The 15,050-nt window shown below is 40.5% G+C and overlaps 3 protein-coding genes across 4 annotated transcripts; 1 reads left to right on the top strand and 2 right to left on the bottom strand.

Annotated features, from left to right (window-relative positions):
- Window positions 1-807: 807 nt before the first annotated feature.
- On the bottom strand, window positions 808-2,502 carry LOC118312369 (spore coat protein SP65-like). Of its 2 annotated transcripts, XM_047333851.1 has the most exons (4): window positions 2,212-2,502; window positions 2,047-2,099; window positions 1,880-1,960; window positions 808-1,837 (listed from the first exon to the last, which is right to left on the bottom strand). In XM_047333851.1, the coding sequence occupies exons 2-4, from the start codon at window positions 2,081-2,083 to the stop codon at window positions 1,587-1,589; spliced, it is 369 nt and encodes a 122-aa protein (XP_047189807.1). In that variant the 5' UTR covers window positions 2,084-2,099; window positions 2,212-2,502; the 3' UTR covers window positions 808-1,586. The 2 variants fall into 2 exon arrangements, with proteins under 2 accessions (XP_047189807.1, XP_047189806.1); XM_047333850.1 differs by having other exon boundaries at window positions 808-1,960; window positions 2,212-2,477.
- A 2,578-nt stretch (window positions 2,503-5,080) lies between these two features.
- Window positions 5,081-7,313, bottom strand: ccdc86 (coiled-coil domain containing 86). Its single transcript, XM_035638148.2, has 4 exons — window positions 6,715-7,313; window positions 5,880-6,009; window positions 5,691-5,765; window positions 5,081-5,264 (listed from the first exon to the last, which is right to left on the bottom strand). The coding sequence occupies exons 1-4, from the start codon at window positions 7,218-7,220 to the stop codon at window positions 5,115-5,117; spliced, it is 861 nt and encodes a 286-aa protein (XP_035494041.2). The 5' UTR covers window positions 7,221-7,313; the 3' UTR covers window positions 5,081-5,114.
- A 1,166-nt stretch (window positions 7,314-8,479) lies between these two features.
- On the top strand, window positions 8,480-15,020 carry glb1 (galactosidase, beta 1). The gene is made up of 16 exons (XM_035636315.2): window positions 8,480-8,674; window positions 9,304-9,473; window positions 10,259-10,409; window positions 10,808-10,868; window positions 10,952-11,046; window positions 11,134-11,314; window positions 11,583-11,641; window positions 11,731-11,852; window positions 12,225-12,265; window positions 12,349-12,461; window positions 12,593-12,667; window positions 12,812-12,901; window positions 12,997-13,110; window positions 13,364-13,498; window positions 13,697-13,936; window positions 14,510-15,020. The coding sequence occupies exons 1-16, from the start codon at window positions 8,621-8,623 to the stop codon at window positions 14,765-14,767; spliced, it is 1,959 nt and encodes a 652-aa protein (XP_035492208.2). The 5' UTR covers window positions 8,480-8,620; the 3' UTR covers window positions 14,768-15,020.
- Window positions 15,021-15,050: the final 30 nt, after the last annotated feature.

The following is a 15,050-nucleotide window of genomic DNA, read 5'->3' on the forward strand; positions in this document are numbered from 1 at the left end:
AAGTTGATTTAACATTGGTATCAGTTTTATACCAGTGAAATACAGTTTCTTCGAAAAGTATTCAGACCTAAAGTCCGGCACTATTGAATTGGACATTTCATTAATTTTTAAATGCTTTTTTTTTTCTTTGTTATTGTGAAATATATTGTACTCTATCTAAAGGGGACTGTAACTACTACGATGAAAAGCATCTGGGATTGGAATTGCCCGGAGATCCTTCACATCTGTGTAACACCACCATCTAGTGGCTAAGTGTCATTCTTTCAAATTATCTGCAACGTAACGTAACCCCTCACTCAAAGGAATCTGAATTTCATCCGCTAAAAGAAAGACAATGGGAAACATACGAGACTCCTTGTGCTGATAACTGGAAGTCGAACAGTGGCAATTCAACTGCTGTTATGCCTGAAAAATCAAGCAGATATAGCAACTCTACAAGTAACTCTGACGTCTATTTTATCTCTATTACAAGATACACTGTCACCGAATATTTAAAAGAGTATGTCACCAATATAGGCCTGCATTGAACTGCTGCAAAGGTGTAAAAACAAAATGCTTGACATAATAGACTCAAAGCAGAGAATTTGTCTTTTTTTATTTTAAGCGCTCTTCTTAAACTGGCAAAACCTGCCGCCTACATTACACACAAACACTCGAACACTGACATCTTTGTTTCAATTTGGAAACAGACTATACTTGGGGAAATCTTATATATATTATACTTTTATGATATACAGTCTATGGTTCTAATCCCCAAGACCTGTAAACAGACTTTGGTGTGTAAAATCTGTGGAATAACTCCTTTTAAGAGGAAAAAAAGAGAGTACTTTTTCTTTGCTCTTCACTCCGCGTAACACATTGATCACTGACGTACAGTAGGACAATGCACCTTCGATTGGTCTCACACCCATTCACACCTTAAATTCCTGTGACTGACGAGTCTCACATGACTGTCGCGTGACATCAGTCACCCCTGGTGTAAAGATGGCTTGCACTTGCAAATATTTGAACTCAACAGAATGACCTGACCTTATATTATATACTATATATCTAAAGGATTGAAAGATCTTTTTCCAAGGTTGGTTTTTTACGAGTCTGTATCATTTTATTTGTCTTCTGTAAAATAACCAATAATGACCATAAACGATCAGGACTTCTTGATCTGTCCAAACTGTGGCCTTCAACTCAAGGAAGATTCGTTACATCACATAAATTATAATACACTGTCCAACAATAGAAAACACTGTCACAAATTTATCTTGGTTAATGTAAGTAAAAACATCCATATTAACAGTCAGCTGGGCAGGAGGAGTCTTGAAAAATATTGCTTATGAAACGCAGTCATGATTAGTGTGTAACCTTAAAGCTAGTGACAGTAAATGAATAAAAAAATAAATCATTTTTAAAAACACTTTGCATCATCTGGATTTTTAATCCTATCAACACCGGTGCTTCATAATGGGATTATTGGGTCATTCTGAATATTTTAACATTCAACAACATAACAACATTCTGAATAAATTCCATGTGAGTAACTGTGATTGTATTCTGTAAACGGTAGATACAAACAGTGCAGTACATTAGAGTCACACCGTGAAGAGGAACTTGGAGAGAACAACAGTGAGGGGACACAACACCAGACCGCTCAAGTGTGAGATCCCAGCAGCAGCGTTAGTGGCGGTGGTCACACCAGCAGTGGTGACACCAGCAGTGGTGACCCCAGCAGTGGTGACCCCAGCAGTGGTGACCCCAGCAGTGGTGACCCCAGCAGTGGTGTCACTAGCAGTGGTGACACCAGAAGTGGTGACAGCAGTGGTGTCACTAGCAGTGGTGACACCAGAAGTGGTGACAGCAGTGGTGTCACTAGCAGTGGTGACACCAGAAGTGGTGACAGCAGTGGTGTCACTAGCAGTGGTGACAGCAGTAGAGCTCTGGGCACCAGCAGTCGTCATGGCCGATGCTGTTGAACAATCAATAAATCCTCAGTCGGCAAGAGAGGAATGTTTCCCTTTTCCCAAAAAACTGCTGCTCCTATGTTTTACTCACCGACGATGAGGAGTTGTATTAGAATGGTCAGAAGCATCTTTGATCTCTGTCACCTTTGAAAGAAAAATTATTTTCTTTCTCATTTAATCAAATACTTTCTAAACTGTATTTATTGAACAAAAAAAAAAGATGAACATTTTAAACAGTAAATAAATCTGTACTTACAAAACTTTTGTGGATTTTATGTCTGGAGCTGCCTCAAGCTGGAAGTCAACGTCGCCTCTCGTCTCAGTCGGGGAATCAGATTTAACGTGACCTCCGAGTCGGTCCCAGCCTTTATATGGCGAACGACTGATCAGAAAAAAGACGTGACAGAGACCTGTCTGCTGAGTGAAACCAATTGCGTTGTGTATTGCCAGCATTTTTTTGCTGCTACAACTTAAAAAAAACTGACAAGGCAAACAGGTTGGTGACAAACTGAAGGGAGTTGTCTCGCTGCAGGGACACAAAGGCTGCCCGGGGCAGAACTGAAAGAAAGAACGTCCCATGTAATGCCAAAGGAATGAGAATATAGGCGAGGGAAAAGCAGGTAGCCTTTTCCCTTTGTGTGCAACCTGCTCTCCAAATTGACTGTACTATTCTGGGTGAACACACAAGACTGAAACCGTGTCTCATGGTGCGTCCACTTACACGGATGTTGCGTTGTAGAGTCGTGTGTCATCACAAACATGCGTGCTGGTCAGCACCATTGATGAACATTAACCAAAATAAAGGATTCCATTTGATTGGTTCAGTTGGAGTTTCTCGGTTCGTCCGCCTTTCACACTACACTCACCACTAAATATGTTTTCATCATTGGTTCATTAATGTTGACACCATCAAATCAAAGCAGTGTTTTCACTTTAAAGTTATTTTTTTTTGCTTTGTCTCAATTTGTGCTCTTTTGTACACATACTTGCTGTTTTGTGTGATCACTTAAAATGACAACACGCACACTTGATGAAGTTACAAAGTCTCACTTTAATCGTAGTCCTTTTTTCCTAATCTAATGGTCTGTGATGACAGACCCTTATGTTCATCGATGAGAACTGAAAACAGGAACTCAAGCTGAATTTGTGTTTTTAATTTTTTGCCCAAAATTGAAAAATGAAAAGAGAAACAAAAGAACTGTTTTCTAGTTTCTTATTGTGTCATCATCTGTACCAAAATAACAAACGGTTAAAACGCACCCTGGGTCTGCAACACATGATTATTTTCACCATTAAGAGATTAATTAATTTGGTCCGTAGGATGGCAGATCCCATGAATTGGACCCCTTGAAAATAGCTTGTCCCACAGTCAAACAGCTCAAAGATATTCAGTTTACTATCAGACAAAAAGAAAAGCATCCAATCCTCACATTTGAATGGCTGGGACCAGTGGGTGTGTGTTATATTTTTGTATATGTTGTATTTTTTTTTACCCTCATTTATGAATCAGTTGTTTGAAATGTTTGATTTCTCAGCCACCGTACCAGCAATACGCCCATGGAGAATGTACAGTAAAGGCCCACAAGTCAGTTAGTCAGATGTTTATATACAGTCTATGGGTGAACCATATGGCGACTGAAACAGGTTTCGCTTGTTGTGATCATTCATCGTATGCAGTGACTCTAAAGAGAACCCATCTTAAAGCACGTTCAGTGTAAGTAATGGGGACGGAATCCAGTAACATCCACTCTTTGTGAATGAATGATGAATTTGGTACTTGAGGCTGAAGACAGTACATTCGCAAGGTTGGTTTGATTATTTTAGATTAAGATAAACTTTGACAAAGAGACAGAGATGTGCGTTAAAATTAAGTTTTGCTTAGACCAAGGGCCATGGCTTTTTGTCCTGCATCACTTACTTTGAAAGTGCATTTAAAAAAAAAAAGGATATAGTATAGTATAAGCAGGAGGAACAGTGAAAACAAGCAAAACCTGTTTCAATGATCTCATGGGCACCTGCTTGTTGTTTCATGACAGATGAGAATGAATGTGAACCCATCCTTGAAATTAAAAGACACAACCTTATACTGAAGAAAACATCAAGTGCCCTTTAATAACAAAGTACACAGCTGGAACTACAAGTGTCCAGGGCCTAGTAGTTCAAATTTTAAAATCCTGTTTTTGCTATTCGGGATTACACTAGCCATTATTCATCACAGTTTATCAAAGCAAAATTTGATTGGATCACCCAAACTTTTTCAAGATTACCAAATCCAGATTACCAGTGCTTTCAATGGGACTGCATATCAGGTTGAAGGATATTAGGTATGTAACAAAACACCCCCCCCTCCCATTTAAAAAGTCTTTTAAACAGTCAGACCCCTCATCTGTCCCACAACAAACAAAAAAAAAAGAATATAGATTATTAAAAAACATTGTGGATGTTTTGACTATGTGTTTCAAATCCAAATTTCAAGTTGAAAAATTAAAAAATTTATTGTTAAAACAATGACATTTTAAAGGTGTGATTGTTATTAATATAAAGTGATGAATGACAGTTAAAATGTAATCATTTTTGTATGATATTGACAGCTATTTGGAGGATTATTTTTGGGGGGCACCAAAATCCTTTTGATTAACGTTACTGTTTAAATTAAATGGAAAAAAGAGAAGAAAAAATTACCAGACATTTCTTCCATAAGAGAGGCAATTTTCCTCCAAGTCCGTGTGATTCTTTCTTCGGAATAGACAGTTTCTTGCACAGTCTTTTGAAGGAAGTGATACATATCATAATGTGGAGCTGATATGCCAAAAGTATTACTTGTAGAAAAGTATTTCTTTATTTGAAAAAAAACAATATTAAAGTATCTCTCTTGCTCTACATTCCTCATAACACAGAAGACATGCTGATCTTCTGATATTCCCCCACTAAAATGACAAGTAGGCTAAAATTACAAGTTCGTTCTATTAATATATTGATTTTTTTCCACCTTTAAATGGCCCTAATACTCTGTCGTAGGAATCCTTTCCTGGGTTAATGTGAAAATAAATCCTCGTAGAAATATGCGTCTGATTGTGTTTGTTGTATTTTGCTAATTCATCCAATTATCAGACATTTAGGCAAAGTAGTGAACAGATGCATCTTTATTTTTGTCAGTCTTCAGGTCAAATCTTTGTCGGTGGGTTTTTTTGGCCCTTTGGCTTTTGAGTTCTGCTTCTGTGACTTCTGAAGCAGAGCCAGTGTGTCTCTCTTCTCTATTTTCCTGAGCTGTTTCTTCTTCATCCTCTTGATCTTTGACGTGTTCCGGATCTGTGATACAGATGGTGAGAGGAGAAAAACAAACAGGTGGTCACGTTACCAACAGAACGATTATATGTCCTTGAGTTTGCTGCTTTTAAGCTTCATTGTGTCTGTCTGTACTGTACAAACTAAAGGACTTCTGGGCTAAAATGAAATCAAACGAGTCGTGTACCATGGCCTGTCACGATAATTACATTATCAACTTATCGTACCAAACATGAACACTAACTCGGTTGTTTTTTTAATGAGCCATTCTAATGGCGCCTGCTACTATTTTGCAAATTTGAGACGAAACGAACTCTGTTAAAAAAGACTTTGTTTTCTATTCTATTCTATAATTGTTCATTCTTTTTTTTTCTCCACTACAGTATGAGGAAATTCAGAAATGATGTGTATGCTTGAAGCGTAGACGGGCGCGGGCCTCAGTTGACGTACCACTTGCACGACCTCCGCTTTGCGTTCGTTCTCCGCACGTCGTTTTAAATTGTCCTCTCTCCGTTTCCTCTTGTCCTATTGAGACAGGGGGGGGGGGGGGGGGGGGGAGAAAAAAAAATCAAAAAGGTGCAGGTGCTTTCATCACTACCTGGTTAATCAGACCTGCATCACACACAAGCTTCAGCTCACCTCTCTCTGTTTGGCTTTGTCCTCTTTGAGCTGCAAAGTGAACTGTTTCACCAGCTCCTTCTCTCGCTTGGCCTCCATCTTCTTTCCCCAGGAGGTGCACAGTGGCTTATCTCTGACCAACGCAGAGAACCTGGAGGCAAAAAAAATAATTTTAAAAAATCACATTTAACGTGTTAACTGACAGCACACGAGCATTTAGAACAGTTTTGCATTCAATGTGTCCACATATCCTCTAATACATTTTACTTGACCTGACTTTGCAGAGTGTCAACCCGTATGTGTTGCCTACATGCATTGTGCACACATTCAATATAGTAATGATTATTATCAGATATCATTTAATCAAATTTCAGAGATTTTGACAGGGTAGTTTGCTGCTAGGGACGTACTGCTGTAGGTGTCCATCAATAATACATAATTCCGCAGCAGTTGTACATATTGAATGACTGAAAGAGACACTCACACTGACTTGTTGTTGAGCTGCAACAGTTTAGTATTCGATTACTAAATAAATCGCCAACTATTTTGATAATCGACTAATTGGTTCAAGTAGTTTTTATGGAATAAGAAGAGTCAAAATTCTCTAATTTTACTTTCTTAAATGTCAATATTTTCTGGTTTCTTTGCTCCTCTGTGACAGTAAACTGAATATCTTTGGTGTGTGGACAAAACAAAACATCGTCTTTGAGTTTGGGAGACATAATCGACATTATGCCATTGTATGACATTTAATGGACCAAACAACTAGAATACAACTAAAATAATCGCCAGATTAATCGATGGTGAAAACAATAACCGCTGGTCGCATCCGATTTGCAATGAGACTTGTCTGCACCTCTGCTTGCTGCGGTCCTTCCACACTCTTCCAGACTTTGGTTTTCCCAGCGGAATGACGGGATTCTGTTTCACGCTCGGAGCGAGACGAGGCTTCTTGTGGGGGCCGGTGTCTGGAGCCGCGGGGGCCGTCTCTGCAGGCGCGGGCCTGGGCAGGTGAGCGTCGGCCCCGTCGGCCGGCTCGGGCGCGGCGCGGGGCTCCGGTTCCGCAGACATGCTGGACTCTTGCTCGGGCACACTGGCGAGGTTCTGCTCCGGCTCCGCCGTGCTCTTCTCCTCCACCGCCGGCGGCTCCTGGAGCGCCGTCCTCCTGCTCCTCCGGCTGGGAGTCCTCACCGGCTCCTCGGAGTCCAGCAGTGCGGCAGGAGTGCGCACTCTGCGGCCGCTGCGGGTCCGCCTGGTCTCCGGCGGCGGGTCGTGGAGCTCTTCCTCCTCCTCCTCCACCTCCATGTGTACCAGTTCAGATCCGGTCTTTTCCTCTGGAACAACTTTCTGCCTCCGCGACATGTTTTCTAGATAAGTTGACAAGACCACATTACCCTCACAAACTTCCGTACCCACGTGTGGACCCTACGATGTGTACGTCGCTTTGTTTCCGAGTCAACGACGGAGGGTCAACAACGCGCCTAGCGCAACACTGCCACCTGTAGGCCTGGAGGAAGAACTGACGGTTTTATTTGAACTTTGGAGCTCATCTTTTAATTCCTTCCTAGTAATGATAATAAAAATCATACCAATAATTCACACTCAGGTAAAACTTCATATCGCTGCAATAGCCTACTCATTTCCTGTCTGTGCTTTATTTTTCCTGTATGTGCAATTTCAACATCGTATATGTGCAATCCTGTTTACACTCTACATACTCTCTTTACACCGTACGATTCAGTTTTACATTCTGTGTATTATTTATTTTTTATATGTACATATTTCCTTTTTTTTGCTGATGTTTCTTATTTATATCATCCCCTAACATGGCAAGATTTCCTTTGTGGGATGCACAAAGGATTATCTTATTTCATTTTATCTTTACCTTTTATTGCCTAATCTGCATTTAAGGTGATCCACAATTAATCATTTTTGGATCAAGATGGTTTTTGGGGGCAAATGAAGTGGCAAAAAATCAGCATCACGTTATCTCACATTAAAAGAGCCCAATATATGAAATCTTATTTAAAATGCCATTTCCCTTCCAATGTGTTATGTGTCATTTTGGTGTATTATCAGAATCAGAATTAAAATCCGGTTTATTTGTCACTTCCATACTACACACTCAAGCATACATGGGAGTGAGATACAGTTCCCATAGACCAGAGTGTATGCTATATTTAAAAAAGACACTTTTTTTTGTAAAGACAGACATAGGAACACATTGAAAATATAGAGCAACGCTAAATTTAAAAAAAGCTTATCATGTGCTTATAATGCTGGGGCGAAACAATTAAAGAAGAAAGACCCTAATTACAGACAACAAAAAAGAGGCACAGGGCCCATGTTTTCTTTTCCTCACAGGTACATTGTTACAAGGGGAACATTGACAATATCTTTTTTTTCCACGGATTTGTTTGAATGTGATTTTAAATTCGGTGGCTGTGAGTTTGTATTTTTGCATTGATAACGGTGATAGTAGATTAAAAAAGAAAAACAGTTACTATAATACTGAACAGCATAATAACAGTAGAAACATCAAATCCTGTACAACACTGCCACCTACTGACGAATAGGAGTACTTACACCACAACGATAAAACGATGGGGCGCGTCACATGACTCTACTTCCGTATCTCGTGATAACACGCCGCGGTGCAAACAACACAACTCGTGTTTAGGTAAATGCGCGATTTAAAGTTGCACGGACATTAATTTGTGCTTGAGACGGGACGGGGAGCAAGGTCGAGGTGAGGAACCACCATGTCTCTGCTCAGTGCCGGAAGCATCCTGCTGCTGCTGCTGTTTGGAGAATCAGTAAGTAACCGATTTACAGGTTTACAGGTGTTTGCTCATTTCTCAGCACTTCATTGATTTGATCACAGTTCAACACAAAGCACCGGGCCCCATAGTCAATCTCTGACTGACCAATAATACACAACACCGCGTAAAAAGTATGTGAGTTATTGATACTAGTAATACTTTAATACTTTACTGGAGGTAAATGATTTAACATCATAAGTGATGTCTGTAGAAACAAATGGTAGTAAATCACATTGTTCTCCTCTGTATGTTTCAGTCACTGTTCAATAAAACAAACCCAGGTTATTTTTCATCTGATAGTCAAACTCTAAACTATATGTGTTATTTACTGTATTAAATGCCCACGGTGCTGATGAGGCCTTCAAAAGCAGCTTCAACACAACAATAATATTGCCAAATATGATACTTTACTGTCATTTACGTGTTATTCACAATCTCCAGTCGACAGGCTGCCATTTGTGGTTGTCACTTCCTAAAATCAGCTCTGACACACGTCAGCCCTTTGCCATAAAGAATACACAGTGGGACGCACTTTAAACTGACTTGGCTCTCTATGAATTGTTGATCTCCACAATACCTACAAGTGCAGCTTTTGAGTCACGTTTTGTTGTGTTCATCTGCAGCTCGGTGCGCCTCGTTCGTTCAGCATCGACTACAAGAACGACTGCTTTCGGAAAGATGGGGAAGAGTTTCGTTTTATCTCAGGGGGCATCCATTACTTCAGGATTCCCAGGGTCTACTGGAAAGACCGGCTGCTCAAGATGCACATGGCAGGATTGAATGCCATCCAGACGTAGGTTTTTGACTTCAGATTCATTTCTCACACTGCTCTTTTGTGTCAGTCTCAGGCTGATGTTGAGACCGTTTCTTGTTGAAACTGACTTCCGTACAAAAGCTGCTAAAGGTAGAGGTTTAAAAATGTAGATCAGCATAGCCCAGCATGCTAGATCAAACTTCTGACTCAAATGTCTGCTATTAGCACAGTGGACAGAATCTGAAACTCTTTTAACACCTAACAACTTGCAACACTCAATGGTCGCACAAGATCAGCAGCAAAGGTTTTGTAGAGGTGCGTTTCACAGTGCCTTCAAATCCCTGCAGCAAAAAATGCTGCATTCAAGAGCAGCCTTGCTATTGTTTGCTTTGGTTTATTGTTTGCTTTTCAGAATCAGAACACGAATCGTGATTGTTGTGAGTAGGTTTTCACACAGAGCAAATTTGCTTTGGTATTTTGGAGCAGAACAAAACAAATTAAAAAGCAGTTGCTGTAAGCACACGGAGAAAGATAAAGACATTTACAGAAGAATAACAAAAGCAATCAGTGAAAAACTGTCCAATACAATTAAATGTATAAAAAAAGTATGTACAATGGGGAAATATGTGTGTCAGTTTTGATTTATAAACCCTGGATTGTCTGGAATTCTTTTGAAATCCATTGGTGTTATACACAAAGACAGAACATTGTATAGTTTATTAAATCTAACAGCAAGCAGGGAATGATTGGTATCATAGTGTTTTGTGTGTAATTGGCGAGCAACGAGGTACAGTCTGTATGAAATGTTGAGGTTTATTTTAAAGGTACATTCCCTGGAGCTTCCACGAGGAGATTCCAGGTCAGTTCAGTTTCAGCGGAGACAGGGACTTGGGACATTTCCTCCAGGTGGCCCAAGACATTGGTTTACTGGTCATCCTCCGGCCAGGACCATACATATGTGCAGAGTGGGACATGGTGAGTAAGGCCGTCGGAACATGCGTATTCTTGGTGTTTCAAAGCCAATTGGGAAATGATGAGCATGATTTTTTTTTTACTTTATTGTATCAGAGCTGAGGCAAACATACTAAACATGCCCCTTCCTCTGCAGTGACTTATTTTTCTATTATCTATCTTTACATTTGGGCAGACGGACGAGTATAGTTGTGTGGGAAAAAATGAGTCAACTGCCATAGATTATCTAAGACTTTAGAAACTTTTTACAGCCACTTGTGTTTAACACTTAGAGATGCTGTATATTTTAGGTCTAGTATTAACTTAGACTGTATGATATGGTTCATATTTAGCCATTAAAACAAACAAACAAACCAAAAACCCACTGTGTCGTCATTGTCTGTGTAATTCTGTCTGAGCAGGGTGGGATGCCTGCCTGGCTGCTCAAGAAGAAAGATATCAAGCTGCGAACGTCGGATCCAGGTGAGAATCGGAGTTGACCGAGAGGAGAGACGGGTGGATCGCATGCCGCCGCATATACAACACTTGTGACTTGTGTTTTTCAGATTACATCGCAGCAGTGGACAGGTGGATGGGGAAGTTACTGTCAACTGTGAAACCGTTTCTGTATCAGAACGGTGGTCCCATCATCAGCGTACAGGTGAGCAGTTTGTGTCTGTCGTTGTTCATCACGAATCGCTGCTGAAGCACTTGTATAGAGAACAATGATGTTCCCTGTGTTCGGTAGGTGGAGAATGAGTATGGCAGTTACTACGCTTGTGATCACGACTACATTCGTCACCTGACCAAGCTGTTCAGGTCCTACCTGGGCAACGAGGTGGTGCTCTTCACCACAGATGGGCCTGGGATCAGCTATATTAAATGTGGCTCAATACAAGACGTCTATGCCACTGTTGACTTTGGGCCTGGTAGGTGTCCGACACACAGAAATCTCTCTTTTGCCAAAGTAAATCATCATCATATCCTGTATGTTGGATGTTGGATATCATCAGGTATAGTTAAATTGTTTACACAACATGAAGTTAGACACATAGTAGCTGCATTTTTTGTGATTTAAATGCTCATCGTTTGTCTTTCTTTCTCTACATTGACTCATTTTCACATTTCTATTGGTCAGACGTCATGAGGAAGTTACACAAATACATTGTGTGTTTACGGTATCTTTGTTCGCTCTAGGTACAAATGTAACTGCTGCCTTTCAGGCACAGAGACTCGCTGAACCTCATGGACCTTTGGAAAGTATTTCCCCCAGATACATTTTGTAATCTCTGATTCTTAAAGACACACACAGATACTCATGGGGTTTGCTTCTTATTTATCTCAGGTGAACTCTGAATTTTACACCGGCTGGCTGGACCACTGGGGGTCGCCTCACTCCGTCATCTCGTCTACCCGAGTGGCCAAGTCCCTGAACGAGGTCCTGGCCACGGGAGCAAACGTCAACATGTGAGTGAACGGATTTCTGGGAGAACTACAGATAGAGACATCAAGACATACAATTATACAACAGATTCAACACAACACTGTACATTTGCAAACCCACAACAGCTTGAAGAGAGATTACATTGCTCTATTTATAATGTATAATGTTTAAATGAACCCAACAAGCAACTTTGCGACACTCCCTCACTTATTCTTTATTTGAGTCTGCAGCTGAAATTATGTCCTAACTGGATTCTCCTCACGTGTTAAATTATATGGTAACATAATGTCGCTGTGCCCCTCCCATGTGTTACGTGTCACAGAAAATACAGAAGAGACACGTGGGCCATGTCTTCTTTTTGGAGTTTGAAGTTAATAAACTGTCTTTCAACACAGGTACATGTTCATAGGTGGAACAACCTTCGGATACTGGAATGGTGAGTTCACCCGGACTGACTGGTTTGATTTGTCCTGACTCACACAAAAGATGTTGTGTCTTATTGCCTCTTTCTGTCCGCAGGTGCCAACATCCCGTACGCGCCCCAGCCCACGAGCTATGACTTCAATGCCCCGCTCACAGAAGCCGGAGACCTCACAGAGAAGTACTTTGCAATCCGAGAGGTGATCAAAATGGTATGTTCGCTGGTGCAGCCCTCTCATTTTTTTGACAGCGAGAGCTTAACGTGCAAAACCAGAGAGAATAAATCATGAAACATTGTTTTTTTATCATGTTTTTGAGCTCAAACAATGTCTCCCTGCTGTAGTACCGTAAGATACCAGAGGGACCAATACCACCAACTACTCCAAAGTATGCATATGGCGCTGTCAGCATGAAAAAGGTAGGTGCTCCCCTCCCTTAACTTATTAAAACCTTTGCTTTTTAAAACATAATCAATAAATTCCATATATTTTATTGCAACAACTCACCGCAAGAATGAAAACATCAAGAGTGATTAAAATAAAGTGACCCTCTCCCTCCGCAGCTCCAGACGATATCAGATTCCTTAAAATATCTGGCTTTCTCCGGCCCGGTCAAAAGCATGTATCCTCTGACTTTCCTTGACCTGAACCAGGTACAGTATCTTGTTTTTTTTGGTTTATGTGTACAGGTCATAATCATTGATCATTTATTTATGTGTTAACATTTTTCCCCCTATGTCCTTTTTAGGCTTTGGGTTTTGTGCTGTACAGGACGACTCTACCTGCCAACTGCAGCACACCGACTCCTCTCTCCTCCCCACTGAACGGAGTCCATGATAGAGCGTATGTGTCCATAGATGGGGTGAGTTTTCTTTATCAGATATTATACACAAGTTTGACATTGCTCATCACTAAATCACTTAAAAGATGGACTGGCCATGAAGCCTAAACACATTATACGATCCATCTAAAATGTCTTTATCGCACATCATCATTTTAGTTATTTTAGACTTTTTTATGAGCATAAAGAGTTCTTCTGTAGGTGAACACTTTGCAGAATACCCTATAATAAAAATGATAAAAATCAGAGGTCTGTCATCCGATCACCTCTCAAGGTGGCTGTGGGGATTCTCGAAAGGGACAGAGTCATAACCATAAATGTGACCGGGAATGCTGGTAGTCAGGTGGACATTCTGGTGGAGAACATGGGACGAGTCAACTATGGACATCAAGACTTTAAAGACTTCAAGGTTGGTTTTCATTTTCGCCTACTTCAAACTAAATGTTTATTTGTGTTTGAATTCCTAAAATACTACATTCAAATATAACCTGAAGATATTTTTTATAGTTTTTTTTCTTTCTGTGATGTAAAAAAAATAAGAAAATCTCTGGGACATAGGTGTGAATAATAAAATCATAATTAATGGGCGATTTGCTTCATTTCACAGGGTTTAGTTACCAACCTGACTCTGGGGAATAACACGCTCGCAGGCTGGACCATGTACAGTCTCAGTATAGATAAAGCTATCAACGAGGGCGTCATCAAGGAAAAAGAGGCCACAGCAACAGACCCTCCTCGGCCCGCCGCTCTCTCCCTCCCGACATTTTACGGCGGCAGCTTCGTCATCCCTGACGGCATCCCGGACCTCCCTCAGGACACCTACATCAAACTGCCCAAATGGAGAAAGGCATGTAACCGATACAGGATAAACTTAGTTAGAGCATAGAGACTACATAATTTAATTATTTGTGGAAACTGACTCAATCCAGACATTTGGTCTCAGCTCACACACACAATCCACGTCCATATGAAAACAAATCGATCCACATGGACTGTATCTAAAAGCAAAAACGATAATGATCTGACTGTGGCTGCTTTGTTGGGTATAACATGAGTGGAGGAGCATGTAGGGGACCAAACAATATGGTACTTGAAAGTGATGCTGCATCCTGTCAAAGCAGCAGATAACAACCTAAATATTTTTTTTCAAAACCCTCCAAAACGTAACCGCTATTAGATTATTATGACATAATTATTATTATTAATGATATAGAGTTTATAGAGAGTTAAGGATCTTTCAAATTAAACTGGTTAACTATGAATGACACACTTTGGTCAGTTCAGCAACTTAAGCGATTAATCGTTGTTTGTTAAAAAAAAAAATCTTCAGATTAATCCATTTGAATAAAATACCTGTTGTTTGACTGTTTGGTCTTTAGCAGCGATTAATCAATCTGTCTCTAATTTGGTGTTTTTTCAGGGACAGATCTGGATTAATGGCTTCAATTTGGGACGTTACTGGCCCGTTCGAGGCCCCCAGGTGACGCTTTTCGTTCCGGCCAACCTCCTCACCACTACTGCGCCCAACAATGTGACCATCCTGGAGCTGGAGCGGGCTCCGTGCAGCCCAGGGCCATGCACTGTGGAGTTTACAAACACCCCCATCCTGAATGCAACAGCTGCCTCTCACTACAAGCGGCACTTGGAACTGTTTTCCAGAGAGGATTCGTTGGGCTGATGAAGGAACTCGGTCCTGCATGAAATTAATCAATTTGCACTTCTAACTGATGTACAGTCCGAAATCAGGACATGTCAAGTGAGTTTGATGTAAATGGGATATGGGATTTGTCATCAATTATCTCTATGAAATGTACTGTATTTTACCAACGCACAGCAACCTCTGTTCCAGAGAATGTTTTTATTTTTTTTATGTGAAAAATCAAATCAGGGAAATACTCGTACAACATAAATACATTGTTGGACTACTGATACCTAGATTTGCTTTAATTTTTAAATGACAT

Source organism: Scophthalmus maximus, chromosome 8 (assembly GCF_022379125.1).
Source record: "Scophthalmus maximus strain ysfricsl-2021 chromosome 8, ASM2237912v1, whole genome shotgun sequence".
NCBI lineage: Eukaryota > Metazoa > Chordata > Actinopteri > Pleuronectiformes > Scophthalmidae > Scophthalmus > Scophthalmus maximus.